General features: G+C 42.9%; 2 protein-coding genes across 3 annotated transcripts; one reads left to right on the plus strand and one right to left on the minus strand.

Moving 5' to 3' along the window:
* Nucleotides 1-2598: 2598 nt before the first annotated feature.
* rpl28 (ribosomal protein L28) lies at nucleotides 2599-5558 on the minus strand. 2 transcript variants are annotated; one of them, XM_030064685.1, is made up of 5 exons: nucleotides 5493-5558; nucleotides 4871-4958; nucleotides 3878-4001; nucleotides 2886-3004; nucleotides 2599-2737 (listed from the first exon to the last, which is right to left on the minus strand). In XM_030064685.1, the coding sequence occupies exons 2-5, from the start codon at nucleotides 4949-4951 to the stop codon at nucleotides 2648-2650; spliced, it is 414 nt and encodes a 137-aa protein (XP_029920545.1). In that variant the 5' UTR covers nucleotides 4952-4958; nucleotides 5493-5558; the 3' UTR covers nucleotides 2599-2647. The 2 variants fall into 2 exon arrangements, with proteins under 2 accessions (XP_029920545.1, XP_029920547.1); XM_030064687.1 differs by lacking the exon at nucleotides 5493-5558 and adding an exon at nucleotides 5392-5416.
* Nucleotides 5559-9817: 4259 nt separating this feature from the next.
* Nucleotides 9818-12777, plus strand: LOC115368543 (uncharacterized). The gene is made up of 6 exons (XM_030064684.1): nucleotides 9818-10138; nucleotides 10401-10515; nucleotides 10969-11081; nucleotides 11277-11376; nucleotides 11646-11767; nucleotides 11903-12777. Exons 1-6 carry the CDS (start codon nucleotides 10048-10050, stop codon nucleotides 12004-12006), a joined length of 645 nt encoding a protein of 214 aa, XP_029920544.1. The 5' UTR covers nucleotides 9818-10047; the 3' UTR covers nucleotides 12007-12777.
* The last annotated feature ends 1341 nt before the right edge of the window (nucleotides 12778-14118 follow it).

The following is a 14118-nucleotide window of genomic DNA, read 5'->3' on the forward strand; positions in this document are numbered from 1 at the left end:
ATTCGTCCCACAGATGTTGAGCGTCTTCGTCATGATGGTCATGACGGTGATTATGATCAGGGTCTAGGAGACACACAAGGTGGGGTTATGCATGCATCTGTCATTAAAAAAAATGCATTCAAAATAAATTACTTCTTCCTTAAAAGTCATCATCAACAAAATCACTCATTAGGTGAAATGTATTGTGAAACACTACAAGAAAAAAGAAATACTATTAATATGTTTGGAGAGGACGTGAATTACAGAGGTCAGTGTAGAAGGGGCAAAAAACAGGAAAACAGTAGATAAAGGCTTATGAGATGACAGACAGGACATGAACAGGAAATGAAAAACATGAAAAAGAGAAGGGAAAGGGCAGAGGGCTGTGCTGACCTTGAGAGGCCATGTGTTGAAAAAAAAAATGCAACATTTCATAAAAACTGTTGAACAAGGGGAACATATTTGGTGTCTTGAGGCAGATATTCACCCAATATCTGTCTAATTAAATACAGATGTATTGGTTTGGCATCATCATGTATGATCAGCAGTATGATATATGATTAACACATGGAAACTGGCTCCTCATTGGAACAGGAAGTTATTGATGGAGGTTATTGATCTCTTTCAAAACATAACTTTGTTAGCAAATGATGAAAATGAATAACTGACTGTCCTTTTCAAACAATGTTCAGTGCCAAAAAATTGTTAAGTTTTGTATCATGATTAGGCTGTCAATTACATTTTGGTAGACGGCTAAAATTAATTTTATTTAGTTTGCTGTCCTCATGAGGATTTTTTTTTTCTTTTCACATATCTCATGCATGGATCAAACACAACAGGCTTGCAAACTCATTCATGATAGCCACTCACAACAAGCAGCAGCAGCATCAGACCAAGACCCACAAAGAAGCAGAAGTATAACAAAAAGGAGGACAATTTGTCCTAATTATGCAGAAACAAACAACTTTGAAGGCATGTTTGACTTGTTGAGTGCAGAGTGGAAGTCACAGTGATTTTGGGGTGAGCAGGATTCAGTACCTTTTGAGTGCTGCCACAGCATTCGCCGGAGCTCCCTGAGGGCTTGGGTGAGGTTCTCCAGCTGGTCGTGCAGGTGGATGTTCTCCTCGATCAGGGCGTGGATGGTGTCCTGCAGCTCAAAGCTCCTACTCTGCAGGAGCAGCAGGGCCAGGGGCAGGAACAACAGCACCGTCCTGGCCCCCCTCATAGCGACCACAGCGCGCCTCGTAAGGAGCAGGAAAGCTTGCACATCCTCACAGAATCGGCATCATCTCCCCGCGGTGCGTTCAGGTCCCATGTGAAAGAGCTGCGCTTCAACACAGAAATGATTGGCAAGGGATAGTTGATCAGCTTAACTCTAGGGGAGGTGACAACAGATTTTTTTTTTTTTCCAAAGCCAGAGGTGGAAAGCTGCCAGTGGGCTGCTTTAAAATAAATCTATCCAATTTTTCTGCACCACTGGGCAGAGTTTGTGACTGCATCAACAGAGGCTCTATCAATCTCAGTCAGATGTGCATGAAATGAAAATGATATCCTTTATGTATTTATTGAGTACACAAAAGAGTGAAAAGTACCCATTTAAAGCCTCTCTAATCACAGTAAATGTGGACTTACAACATCAAGGGTGTCACAGAGATGTCATGTGCACCCTGGGGACATAGATGATCAATGCAGGCAGCAACATGCATCCTCATATTTAATTAGCTGCAACTGATTTCCATCACGTGCAGCACATGTTCAACCTGCGACATCAACAACTCCATGAGAAGAGGATGTACCAAACAAATGGCTCAAATTCATACACAGAGTTTGCAAAAGCAGAAGCACTTATAAAACTGCAGCAATATTTGTCGGGCCCTAGGTGAAGCGGTCACTGAACATGAAATATTTCCTGTAACTTCACAGCACATGCAGCTTTCAGGGCTGATCTGAATGTTTGTTTCTGCCAGGAGCTCGACAGGAGAGTCGGTGCATCTTCTTGAGCAGCAGGTCACGCAAAACTAATTGTTGAGTAAATCAGATTTCAGCCACGTCGGCAGTCTGTTAGCAGGTTTCGGGGTGAAACATCGGGCATGTCAAACTGCACAACCTCCAGCAGCTGATAACACTCAATACAACAGCAAACCTCTGAACTTCCAGGCTGTCGGTACAGCTGCTTCTCAGAAACTCAGCCTGGTGCGCAGTGGCTGCATGTTTTCCCCAGTTACATCACTTCTTGGTGGCACACTAGGCATAGAAATTGTAGTTTGTGTTCCCATGTTTGTCAAAATGTTACGTTTTATAGTATTGTCTGTCCAGTTTTAACAATGATTAGAAAAAATAAATATCTTGGGTGTGTTCAGTTTTCCAAATTCTGAGGATCAGAATTTTTTTTTAAATTACTTGTATTTACCCAGTTTTACTGACCTGTTTCAACCTTAAATGCGTAAGAACAAACTGTCAGTCATTACACAGATTGCTGTCAATTTTAGGAAACACTCAAATTGTAATCACTTACATTTTTCCCCATAGTGTTTTTGTGACTTTAAGACAATCATGTTATAAACAATACTCAGATGTAACTAAAATGCATGTTTGCATAAAAGACTCAAGACACTGTAGTTACTTTTTCAAACAAAAAGCTTTTATTTTATTTATCATGTGTATCAGTTTATGCGGTCTTGGCAGCCCTGGTGCGCTTCTTTTTGACCACAACAGGCTTCTGGCTCTTCAGGATGGCACTGGCACGACGCAGGGCCGCCTGGGGAAATTACACTCAAATTAGAATTTTTTAAAGATTACAAAGACAAAACTTCAATTTAAAATAACAGTTTTCCATGAATTCCCATTAGCCGCGGTGGTTAATGTGTCTAATAGTTTTCGACATGAGACAACGTAGGTAACCTCACCATGCGCAGGTCCTTCCTGTAGTTGTTCTTGCGGATGATGTGCCTCAGGCTGTTGAGTGTGGCACGGGAGTTCTTGTTGATGGTGATCTTCTCATAGGAGCTGGCAGGTTTGCGCTGACCTGGACAGCAAGACATAAGTGGTTTGCCATATTAGCATTAATTAGCCAGAAATAAAAACTTTAAAGTTCTGATTTACTGAAGCCTTCAATGTCTGCATCAACCTTCAGTGTGTACAAAAATACAACCCAACTGGTCAGTCTGTAAGTCTTAAAGCTGACTTTCTACACTGAAAACGTTTTTGTACCCACAAATGTTTTTTTTAGTAATCTGCATCTCAGAGTATCCAACCAGGACAACAAAATCCACAACATAACGGCTACAAGAAATAAGTACTTCAAGCAGCCTAACATCTATTTTCCTGCAAACACAAAGTGGAGAGCAGTTTACTCAAAGTTTCAGAGGTATGGCAGTAAAACCTCTGACAACTCATGGTTATCTACTTTAAGAGCTCACACTTTACTACAGTTCAGCATGCTCACAAATGCGATAAAACCTTTGACAGCCATCATTTTAATTTCTGCTTGTTTTTCTCTACCCGCCTTCAAACAGCATCAGCTCTCCCTGTAAACTACGTATAAAAAGACAGAGCAGCTGTACTTTTACTCTTAATTACTAGGATTCTGGAAATTCTCCAAGGGTTAGTGCACCCTTAACATAGTTGTTGTCTAGCAGTCAGGCCATTAGTCATTTCTAAGCATCTGCAGATCAACTTTACCCATTTAATACAACTGAGTTTTAATAAGTAAGCACTGCTGACAACAAATAAGCAGAGAGGCTTTTCATTTGAATTGAAAAAAAAAAAAAAAAAAAAACAGACTTGCTTATCCAGCAGTAATTTCTCCACAGAATCAGCACACAATGAATTCATGAGGTTTGGACTGTTAATCCACACGTGGCAGGACGACACAACATGAAGAGCACCTAGTGTTTACCTGAACGCTTCTTCAGCACCACGACAACGCCCTTGCCATCGGCTGCGGGCTGCACGCCAACTGTCTTCTTGTGCACCAGCCCATTGAAGCGGAACGAGTTCTTGGACTTCAGGTTGTTGGGCTCCTGTTAAACAAATGAGACAAACAAATTACACAACTGTGTAGTAAGAGTGGGGGGATTTGTATTGGGGTTCCTGCTAGGCTGTCAGCAAGTGTGCTAAATAATGCTGCACAGACTAAATTTTAGTGCGGGGAACAACTGGCATTTCAGAAGGGTCCCTTGACCTCTGACTTCAGGATATCAGAATGAAAATGGGTTCTCTGGGTACCCACAGGTCTCACCTTTGCAGACATGGACACCTTATGCTAATCCCATGCAGTTTGGGCCACAAACCATCCAGTTTTTGCATGCAGTGCAAACATGTTATTTTAGCCTGTTGTAAAAGGAGGAAATTTGTGCAGACTGGGGCCTAAACAGGCTTTCAGTTCAGAAATTGTTTGACTGGAAAGCTGAGACTCTTGTGGGTTCATGTGATGTTAGCCCCATGTCATAACCATTGTCATTGTAGTGAAGCTATTTTTAAACTTGACATCACTGTATAAAATGCCCTATTTTGACAACTTCATGAATATTTACATCCACAAACAGTAACAGGGAGTTTCTGAGCAATTTCCAGAACAGAGGATAATTCAAAAATCTAAAAATCCAGTAAGTCATAACATCAAATCGCAATACATATCAGATCGACACCCAAGCATCCTGACAGTATTAAATTGGGGAGATATGCATATCATCCCAGATCCTGTTGTGTACTTGCTATTTTCTGCTAAATCGAGGTTAAGGGCCGCACAAAAAAAGTCACTTTATGATCAGCTTTTCTCCTCATCTAGGCTGCCAGTAATAGTAATGTCACAGCCTATAGCGACCACTCTCGAGTGTCATAGCGAGGTGGGCTTGATACCCCGGCAGTGTGTGGTGTCCGCTGTACTCACAGTGCTGTAGGTCTGCCCGTTCCTCTTGATGAGGAAGCTGGAGCAATTCCTGATCACCATCCACTGCAGATGAGACGACATGGTGAACCTGGACCAAAACGATTAAAAAAAAACATTTAAAAAGGTCAACTCGAGTCAAATAAAGGATTATACCCAGCTACTAAAACTAGTCTGTGTTAGCTATCGACTCCTCAGAGTTTGACCGGTCGATTGCCATGTCCGTCATTTTTATTAATGACAAATAAGGGATTAGAGATTAACATTAGGCTACAAAGCAAGGTTCACCCCTCATAGCCTGAAATAAACCGCTCATTAAACACTTTGTCGTTTCACGTTCGCGCTTATTTAACTGCAAAATGGTGAAACTGTGAAACATCCATCGCTTAGTAATGAGTCGAGCCCAGCTTCATGCTAACAGCGCAACGAGGCCTCGCCGGGCTACCGTGCTTAACATAGTTTATTGTTCAATTTCACGAATAAAAGGCGACAGTTCCTGCCACTTCGTTTGTATAAGTACCCACACAACAACACCCTGGAGCTTTTGAGGGTCTAAATGAGATACAGACGATGGAAAATGTCAAACTTTGTATTCCGGTACACAGAGACGAGGCGACCACGTTACCTTTTAGCGGAGGAAAAGGACCGAGAAGGGAGGAAGCGTCTTCTTCTCCCTCCTTCTAATCGGCGGGCTAATTATCGCCCCCTGCTGGGCTGGAGAGGAACCTGCAGTCCACGGTATACATGATGTTAAAGACCCCATGGCATGAAAAATGCTATTTTCGTTGTTTTTTCGTGATTGGGAAGGTCTCTGAGCCACATAAATATTGTCCCATGCATTAAATCTGTGATAAATGGAGAAATGCACACAGCCGGTTCTTTGAAACTCTCCCTTTAAGACGAGCGGACAGCACTTCCTCATTTCTGTGATGTCACACGTAAGGCTACGCCGCCCACTTAAACTACCCAGCCTTGTATACCTGCTTGTTGTTAATTTGCAGTAAAAACAAAATTAAACTAGCCAGCTTGCCTCCGCTCCCCAGGTAACAAGGTGACAAAGTTAGCAACATGTCCAAGAAACGTTGTTGCGCCATAGCCGGATGCAAGGTGACTCATGTTTCTTTGCACAGTCTTCCAAAAGAAAGACACCTCAGAGACCAGTGGCTGATGTTTATTTTTTCCCGGGTCCCGCAAGATTTCAGTCCAAATTTGCTGGTCTGTTCGGCTCATTTCAGCCCGGACTGTTTTATCAACCTGAAAGAATACAATGCCGGTTTCGCGAAGCTTTTAAGGCTAAATGACTCTGCTGTCCCCACACTGTCTGCACCAACATCAAATAATCAAGCGGTAAGTGATTTTTTTCTTCTGTCTCATCAAGAAGGTAAGAGGTTGTGAAGTTTTTCATTAGTACCGTTGATAACGTTATAGTCGGGATTGCCGAAAAGACAAATGAAGGCTAACCGCCCCAAAAGTGTGTTAGTTTTTGAAAATATGTGTGCTGCTGTTATCATTTCATACGCACATGATTTGGTATCGTATTAACTATCGTGACATGTTGAAACCGGTATTACTTGGTCCATGATACACTGCTTTATGTGTCTGGTAAAGTTACAGAGTATAACACAGCACTGCGTGAGGCTCAAACATGTCGGCACTCAGACTGACCCTCCGCCGAGACCCGTGACAGTGGGCACACAGCTGTCGATCAAAACATTGAGAGGACACGTGAGAAGCAAAGGTGAGTAAGATGACTGGTAACAGTGACTGATGGATACAAGAATCCGTCACCCAGTTCAATAATGCAACTTATTTATACTTACTTATATATGTTAGCGTCTGTGGAAATAAATCCAAGTGCTAAACAAATTGCACTTTAACTGGGAGCTGAAGTGTGCAGACAGTTTTTTCTTTTTTCCTCTAAGTTGATTTTTTTTTGGTCCAGCACCTATTCAGTTGAATGTGTGCTGGCTGCTCTGCTGCTACTAGCATCTGTATAAGAAACACGTGTTGTTTGTATCATGGCACTCTATTCGCAGTGAGTCCTGGGGTGTCTTTGTTGCTATGGTTACTGCAAGCGGGGAGAACGACATGTCGAAAAGCAGCAAGAGAAATCTACCCTGCAAAGAAAACACTTGAAAGATTTAAAATAGATATTGAATATTTGTGTGATTTCTGTGGACTTGAAGATGAAACCATCGCTCACTTATTTTATCAATGCACAACAAGCAGAACTTTTTGGGAAGATGTCCAACATTTTGTACAAAGAAATACAGGAAGAACGATCATTTTCCAGGAAAAAAAAAAAAAAAAAAAAAAACGTTTTAATTTATTTTGATGATCAGACTGTAGACAAAGATATATGTTTTTTCTGTCAGTTAATCTTGAGTTTGGGAAAATTTCATATCCATAAGAACAAATGGGCCAAATCTAAACCAAACATTGTACTCTTTAGAAAAGAACTGCTACATTATGCTGCCACAATCAAAGACATTAGAAATCAGAAAGCTGCCAAGTAACATGTAAACGGAATATTCATATGAACGCCTTATTCGGAAAATTACCTTAACCAGAATATTGACCCGAATCGGAATATGGTGTGCATGTAAACTGTGTGTATGTCTCTTTTCAAACAAACACTTTGAGCTAGACATAGGCATAGCAAGGAGCCTTTTTACAGTGAGACCTTAGGTAACAAACTATGATTGATCTTGACCTTGTGACGCAATGTTAGTATCAGCATGTGTTGCATCTACAAAAAAAGAGAGCCTGTAGGTAGCTTAACAAGGGGGAGCTGAAGGCAGGGCAGAGGGAGTTGAGAAGGAGGAAGATGCAGGATTAGCTGCAGCCTGGAGAGGCCTCAAGAGCATCTCTGGGCACGGGGACCCCAACCCGCCAGGCTGCAGGGGGGGCAACAGTGGGGGAGTGATGTGAACTGTTTCTTCAACACATGTGATCAGACATCTGCAGCCCCTCAGCCCGGGCATCACTGCTGCAACACACGTCGTTGACACCTCCAGTATCCCCCCTCTCACCTATGGCGCTCTGCATTCAACATTCAGCTCACAGCCACTCCCCACTGCTCTGCACACACAGACCGCTTGTTCTCTAGATGTGTCTGTGTTTGTCTGAGTAAAAATTCTCTTTACTTAAAATGCATGTATTTATTAAAATGATTTAATGTTTGTGTTCGTGTTTCCAGGCACACAGGCTGGTGAGTCCTTTGTAAGCGAAGAAGGTGTCATACCCACCACTGAAGAAACACCAGTGTCTAAAAGACCACGACTTGAACCACTGGAGGAGGAGGAAGAGGAGGAAGGAATTGCTGAGATCATCTATGAAATCTGAACAAAATGATCATTTTTTACAAATGAACTGTTTTCCTTCATCTTTTGACATCCTCCACAGCCTGCTGTCATCTTGTTGTGTTACATTTGTGCTGGGGATAACGTATTTACTTCTGTCTGGCATTTTCTTAAGACATTAACTGGCATTGGAGTGTATTATACTGTTAAAATACCTCAAGGGAAATCCCAAGGCTAAAAAGTAAATAAACAAAACAAAACTGTTGGGCATTGTGAATTATTTCTTTATCTCATGTATGTTTTTTGTATATAGGCCTATAGTTTACTGCATTTGTATTTTTGATCATTATCTTGAACTATTGAGCTGTCTCAATTCTTATTAAAAATACAGAGTTTGAAAAATTGACAGTGTAAATCATATTTGTACATTTGGTCTCAAAGGGACATTTCTATTATTGGCCAATTTTTCCTCACAAAAATACAATGCCTTTTAAGATTCATTTACCCGGCCTATTCTCTGTCACCCTCCAAAAGAGCGATCGAGTCTATAAACCAGGCTAACTTTAATTCTATCTGGAACAGAAAAACGCACTACATCAGGAAAGGAGCTCTGGTTAAAGGATACAAGGAAGGAGCTCTTAAAGCCATTGATATAAATTGTGTTAACTGGACTACTAAAATTAATTGGTTAAGATCCTTTTTGAAAAATAAAAACACCCTGTGCTTCCATGTCCCAAATGACATATTTAATGAGTTAGGAGGCATTAACCTCTTACTTAGATGTGACTATGACCTGAACAAGCTCCCCATCAAATTATCTGCCTTCCAGGCAGGCGTTACAATATTGGAAAATGATGTACAAACACAATTTTAGTCCCCACAACACCCCATTTTGGAACTGTAGGTATATTTTAGTCAGGAATAAATCCATTTGTTACAAAAATTGGCAATGGAATACCGTGTAAATTCTGTGTAGTAACCTGACTTCTGCACAACACAACTGATGGTCCCAACCCCATTGATAAAGCAAGAAATTCCACTAATTAACCCTGATAAGGCACACCTGTGAAGTGAAAACCATTTCAGGTGACTACCTCTTGAAGCTCATCCAGAGAATGCCAAGAGTGTGCAAAGCAGTAATCAGAGCAAAGGGTGGCTATTTTGAAGAAACTAGAATATAAAACATGTTTTCAGTTATTTCACCTTTTTTTGTTAAGTACATAACTCCACATGTGTTCATTCATAGTTTTGATTCCTTCAGTGAGAATCTACAATGTAAATAGTCATGAAAATAAAGAAAACGCATTGAATGAGAAGGTGTGTCCAAACTTTTGGCCTGTACTATATATATTGAGCTGTCTTTGTATTTATGTTGTGTATTAGCCATGTGATGACTGGAAATAACATTTTGTCTAAATCCCTGCGCCACGACAACTGTTGATATAATCACCGCCAAGACCACGTTTTATACACACGAAGATTTCGCTATAACACTCAATAGAGCAGAATCAGTGTTCATAATATTGTGTTAACGATATAACAATTTTTAAATGCCACTTTACGAGGCACTATTTATCCGTAAACACCGCGGAGGAACATCCCCTGAGCGCAACCGCGTATGGTGATCCGCGACGTCAACGTCATCCTCCTGCGCCTGGTGTTTACAGCGAGGCGTCAGGTGCCAGCTGTGTTGGAGCGCATCACAGGAGCAACATGTCGGCGAGAAGCAGAGCGCCGCTGTAGGGAGGAAGACTCTCTCCGGGCCGCTGGCAGGCCGGAGCCTGGTCACGATGCCGAGGACGAGGACCTGAGAGATTACAGATTACAGATTAGATTCCACCGCAACGCGACTGTACCCTGCAGTCAGAGGTGACGGACATGGACGAGGAGGAGGACCTGGAGGCGCTCGGTGAACAGCTGTATAATCTGATTTATCCCAAACACGCGGAGATCGCTGGGAAACTTACAGGTGAGGCGGCCCACGTGACACTGTGGCACGCGTACAAACAGTCCCAGTCAGGCATATCGTTGTGATTATTAGCAGTAATAATCACAACTAGGGCTGGGACTAGTATGCTGACCTCTCGATTCGATGCTATCTCGATACTTGGGGGGCCAATTCGATATGTATTGTGCTTCCTAAGTATCGCGATTTGATATTAGCAAGCGAGCAGAGCTATTAGAATGAGCTCATCTTGTGGTGATGATCAGCGACGGTCTCTGTGCTGCAGGCATGCTGCTGGAGCTGCCCGGTCCTGTGCTGAGCCAGATGCTGCAGGATGAGGCCATGCTGGCTGGAGCCTTGGAGAAAGCCCTCAGAGCCCTTCACCTGGCGCAGGAGTCCAGGTACACCCCCCCGCCCCGTCCATCCCAATGTCGAGGGAATTTGATTTTTATTTTCTTTCTTTTAGAGATGGCAGGACATGTTGATGAAAATTGCACTGGGGGAGAAGTAACAGAGTATATATTAAACTGGGAGTAATGTGCTGCTCAATCAAGATTAAGAATGATTTATTCTTTTCTGGCTGTAATGTATTCAAAATGAAATGGCTTGAATTTGATGTGCATGCTGTAGACACTCTCTGTTGGCAAACATTTGTTCAAACTGTGTAATGATGTTATGCAGAGATCATAATTAGACTGCATCACATTTGCCCATTTCATAAATGCTCTGCACCGCCAGTAAAGCCGATAGTGGGTTTTGATCCAGCTTTAAAGGGATTTCACGGTGCAGACAAGTGTGGAAGAGATTCCGGATGGTTTGAGGAGTGTATTCTTACGGCGCTGTGTTTTCGGCAGCAAGGCGAGTTGTAAAGATGAAGACGATGTGTCTGCGTCCTCCGACTCCCTGGGCGAGCAGCTGTTTGAGCTCGTGGATGTTTACAACACAGGCCACTCGCAGAAAATCACCGGTAAGCCATCAGAAAGCATCCAGCTGGTGACGGGGGAACAGACCTGCAGGGTCTGTGTCTGTGCTGGGACGAGCCGTTACTCTTAGTTAATAGCAGTTCAGTGTATTTATGGTAGCTCCACCTAAAGCCAGCTGTCTTTCTCTCTTTTTGCAACAAGTCTGTTGGGCCCTGTGCATCATCACTCTCGTTCCACAGGTATGCTTCTGGAGCAGCACAAAGACGCAGTGTTAAACCTCCTCTCAGACCCTGCACTCCTGGAAGAGCAGGTGAACCTTGCCCTGACGGCACTGAAAGAGTATGTCACTATCACTGTTTACAGCATAATCTCATATTTTGTAGCATATTAAAGCATAGTCATGTCCACTCCCACTTTTTTTTATATTTTTTTTTAAGTGCATTCTTTTACTTTTCGGTTTTGGCTTTTAATTTTCCTCCTAGTTCATTTGCAGTTGAAATGCATGAAGTTCAATGTAAAAGTAGCAATCAGTATTAGTGAGGTGGGGTGTGTAAGTCGAGCCAGTATCTGAGTGTGTGTGTGTGTGTGTGTGTGATGCTGGCCCTCAGGCAGAGTGTGGAGGAGACGGACGTGAGCGACTCGTCAGACGCTGATGACACAGAGAGGCTGGGAGAGAAGCTCTTCTCATTGGTGGAGGAGCTGGATCCAGTGCACGCCAATGATATAACAGGTTAGTCGGCACTCTAACTCTGCGATGTTTGATTGAAGGCCAAATATTTATGTAGGTCATGAGTGCAATATGACTGATATGTTTGTTGGAGCATGTCACCATATTCTCTCTCTCTCTCTCTGTGTGCGTCTGTAGGCATGCTGCTGGAGATGGAGCCAGCTGCTCTCATACAGATGCTCAGCGACCACGCCATGCTGGAAGTGGCTGTTCAGAAAGCACAAGCGGCGTTGCAAACCTGACTCGACCTTCCTTAGGATGAAACCACATGGGAAGCTTTTGGACAGGAGAGGACAGTGGAATTTTTTTTTTACATCCTGAATAATATTTTTCATTAATGACTGAAGAACACAATGCTGCGAAGACCTGCTGGACCATTACTGTCTAGATAGTTATTATGATTTAATGTGCCATAAGCAACTGTTGTTCCTCGCTGTTTTATATCAATCACTCTATGGACTGCAGGGAATGGAAGCTCAGTTATGATTTCGGGACAGAGTCTGGTAAGTCTCTGCCAACAACCTAGAGGGATTTAAAATGAGGTAGATGTTCAAAAAGACATGGGGTTACCTTGCAAATGTTGCTCCCCTGTCTGCCTCTGGATACTGGATACAAACTGCTGTTGTAAAATGAAGAGTATTGACCCACCAGAGCTGAGCACGACCTCAACGAGGGATCAGAGTCCTCCTTGCCCGACCCGACACCGTGCAGTTCACTGTCAGAGCTGGCTCACCTGGGCGGCCAGGTAGAATCAGCGATCATTTAGTATGGGACAATCTTGCTTTGGATACCAGTGTATTTGTAGCTTTTGACCTTGTATTTGTACTGTGTGCTCATAATGATGTAAACATAACTCTTAGTGAAATGTCTTTGCTCATGGGAGATAATTATAGGATTATCTGCTGTCATGGAGCTTGACATGCTGAAGTCCTCTCACTCCTGAACCTGTTGTATTAGGAAGTAATCACAGAGAAGCTGTGTGTATTACACTAGACACGACTGTGGCTCTCCAAGGCAACACTTGTGTCTCTTTTTTTAAAGATTATTTTATGAACATTTCTGTTTTGTGAAGCAGACCCAAAGCTTAGGGGCAAAATCTTCTTTTTAGACCAGGACTGTCAGGACCTCAGGACTCCTCTATCCACCCCTCCCCATGCACAGTTCAGAGAGCTCAAGGCCCTTCCCCACTGCTGCAGAAATGTTTGCATTTGACTCCACATCATATGATCTTCCTTTCCTTTAGAGGAGGCAGATTCCTCGGTGTCCTGTAATTTAGAGTCCCCGCATCTTTCTATGTAATTTCCAGAGGTTCTTGGCTGCTTCTCCACCTTACTTCCACATCACCATTCTCAATTCCCAGAAGTAAGTCCTTCCCTCACACCTCACATTCTTCCTGACTCAGGGAGAGTGTGAAAATGCTCAAAGTTGGGTGAAGAGATCTAGAAACACTGAGCTTCTAGATCCCCTCACCCAACTTGGAGCACTCCTCCGTTCACTGAGCACGTTTACATGCAGACCTTATTCCTGTATTAACCGGAATATTCGCAATATTCCGGTTGCGCACGTGTCATGTAAACACGCACCGAACCCGATTAAGGTCATATTCCGGTTGGAGAGAATTCCGAATAAGCCCCCTGGAATATTCCTGTTCCAACCGGAATATTGGGGCATGTAACCACCTTAGTCGGAAAACTCCCCGAACCGGAATATTCAGTCACGACTGCGCATGCTCGACTCACAAGGAATCCTGTGGCGTCTTTGTTGCTATGGTTACCTGCAAGCGGGGAAAACGGCAGGGCGAACAGCAGCAAGAGCCAGGAGACTGCAGTCCGCCTTCAGCTAATGAAACACTTAAATATCACGGAGTATATCGATGGGAGAAAACATAGAAATAGCGACAGAAGAAGAAGAAAAAGAAGAAGAAGACGAGGAAGAAGACTTCTTCGTCTGTTTTTCCGGCAGACCAGACGCCTATACGCGTACTGCTGCCCCCCGCGGCTGAGTGTCGCATTACGTCAGAGAGTGGAATACGCCGAAACACGGGGGCATGCCAAGTGACATGTAAACGGAATATTCCAGTTGCCGCGGCGCAGTTACCTTAGCCGGAATATTGAGCCGAACCGGAATATGGTGTGCATGTAAACGTACTCACTAACAGATGCCATCCCTGTCCTGATTCAGCATCACTGCATATTCAAGTTAGGTTCTTTAGGGGGTATGGTAATACATTACTTATGAATTTATACCCTAAATTTTGACGAGCAGTATTACAATACTTTGTTAGGCTTTTTTTTCCTCATGTTGACAAAGACCTGACAGTAATATGCTGAATTTTGTTCTCAAAGTGAAACAAC

Source organism: Myripristis murdjan, chromosome 12 (assembly GCF_902150065.1).
Source record: "Myripristis murdjan chromosome 12, fMyrMur1.1, whole genome shotgun sequence".
In the NCBI taxonomy this organism is placed as follows: Eukaryota; Metazoa; Chordata; class Actinopteri; order Holocentriformes; family Holocentridae; genus Myripristis; species Myripristis murdjan.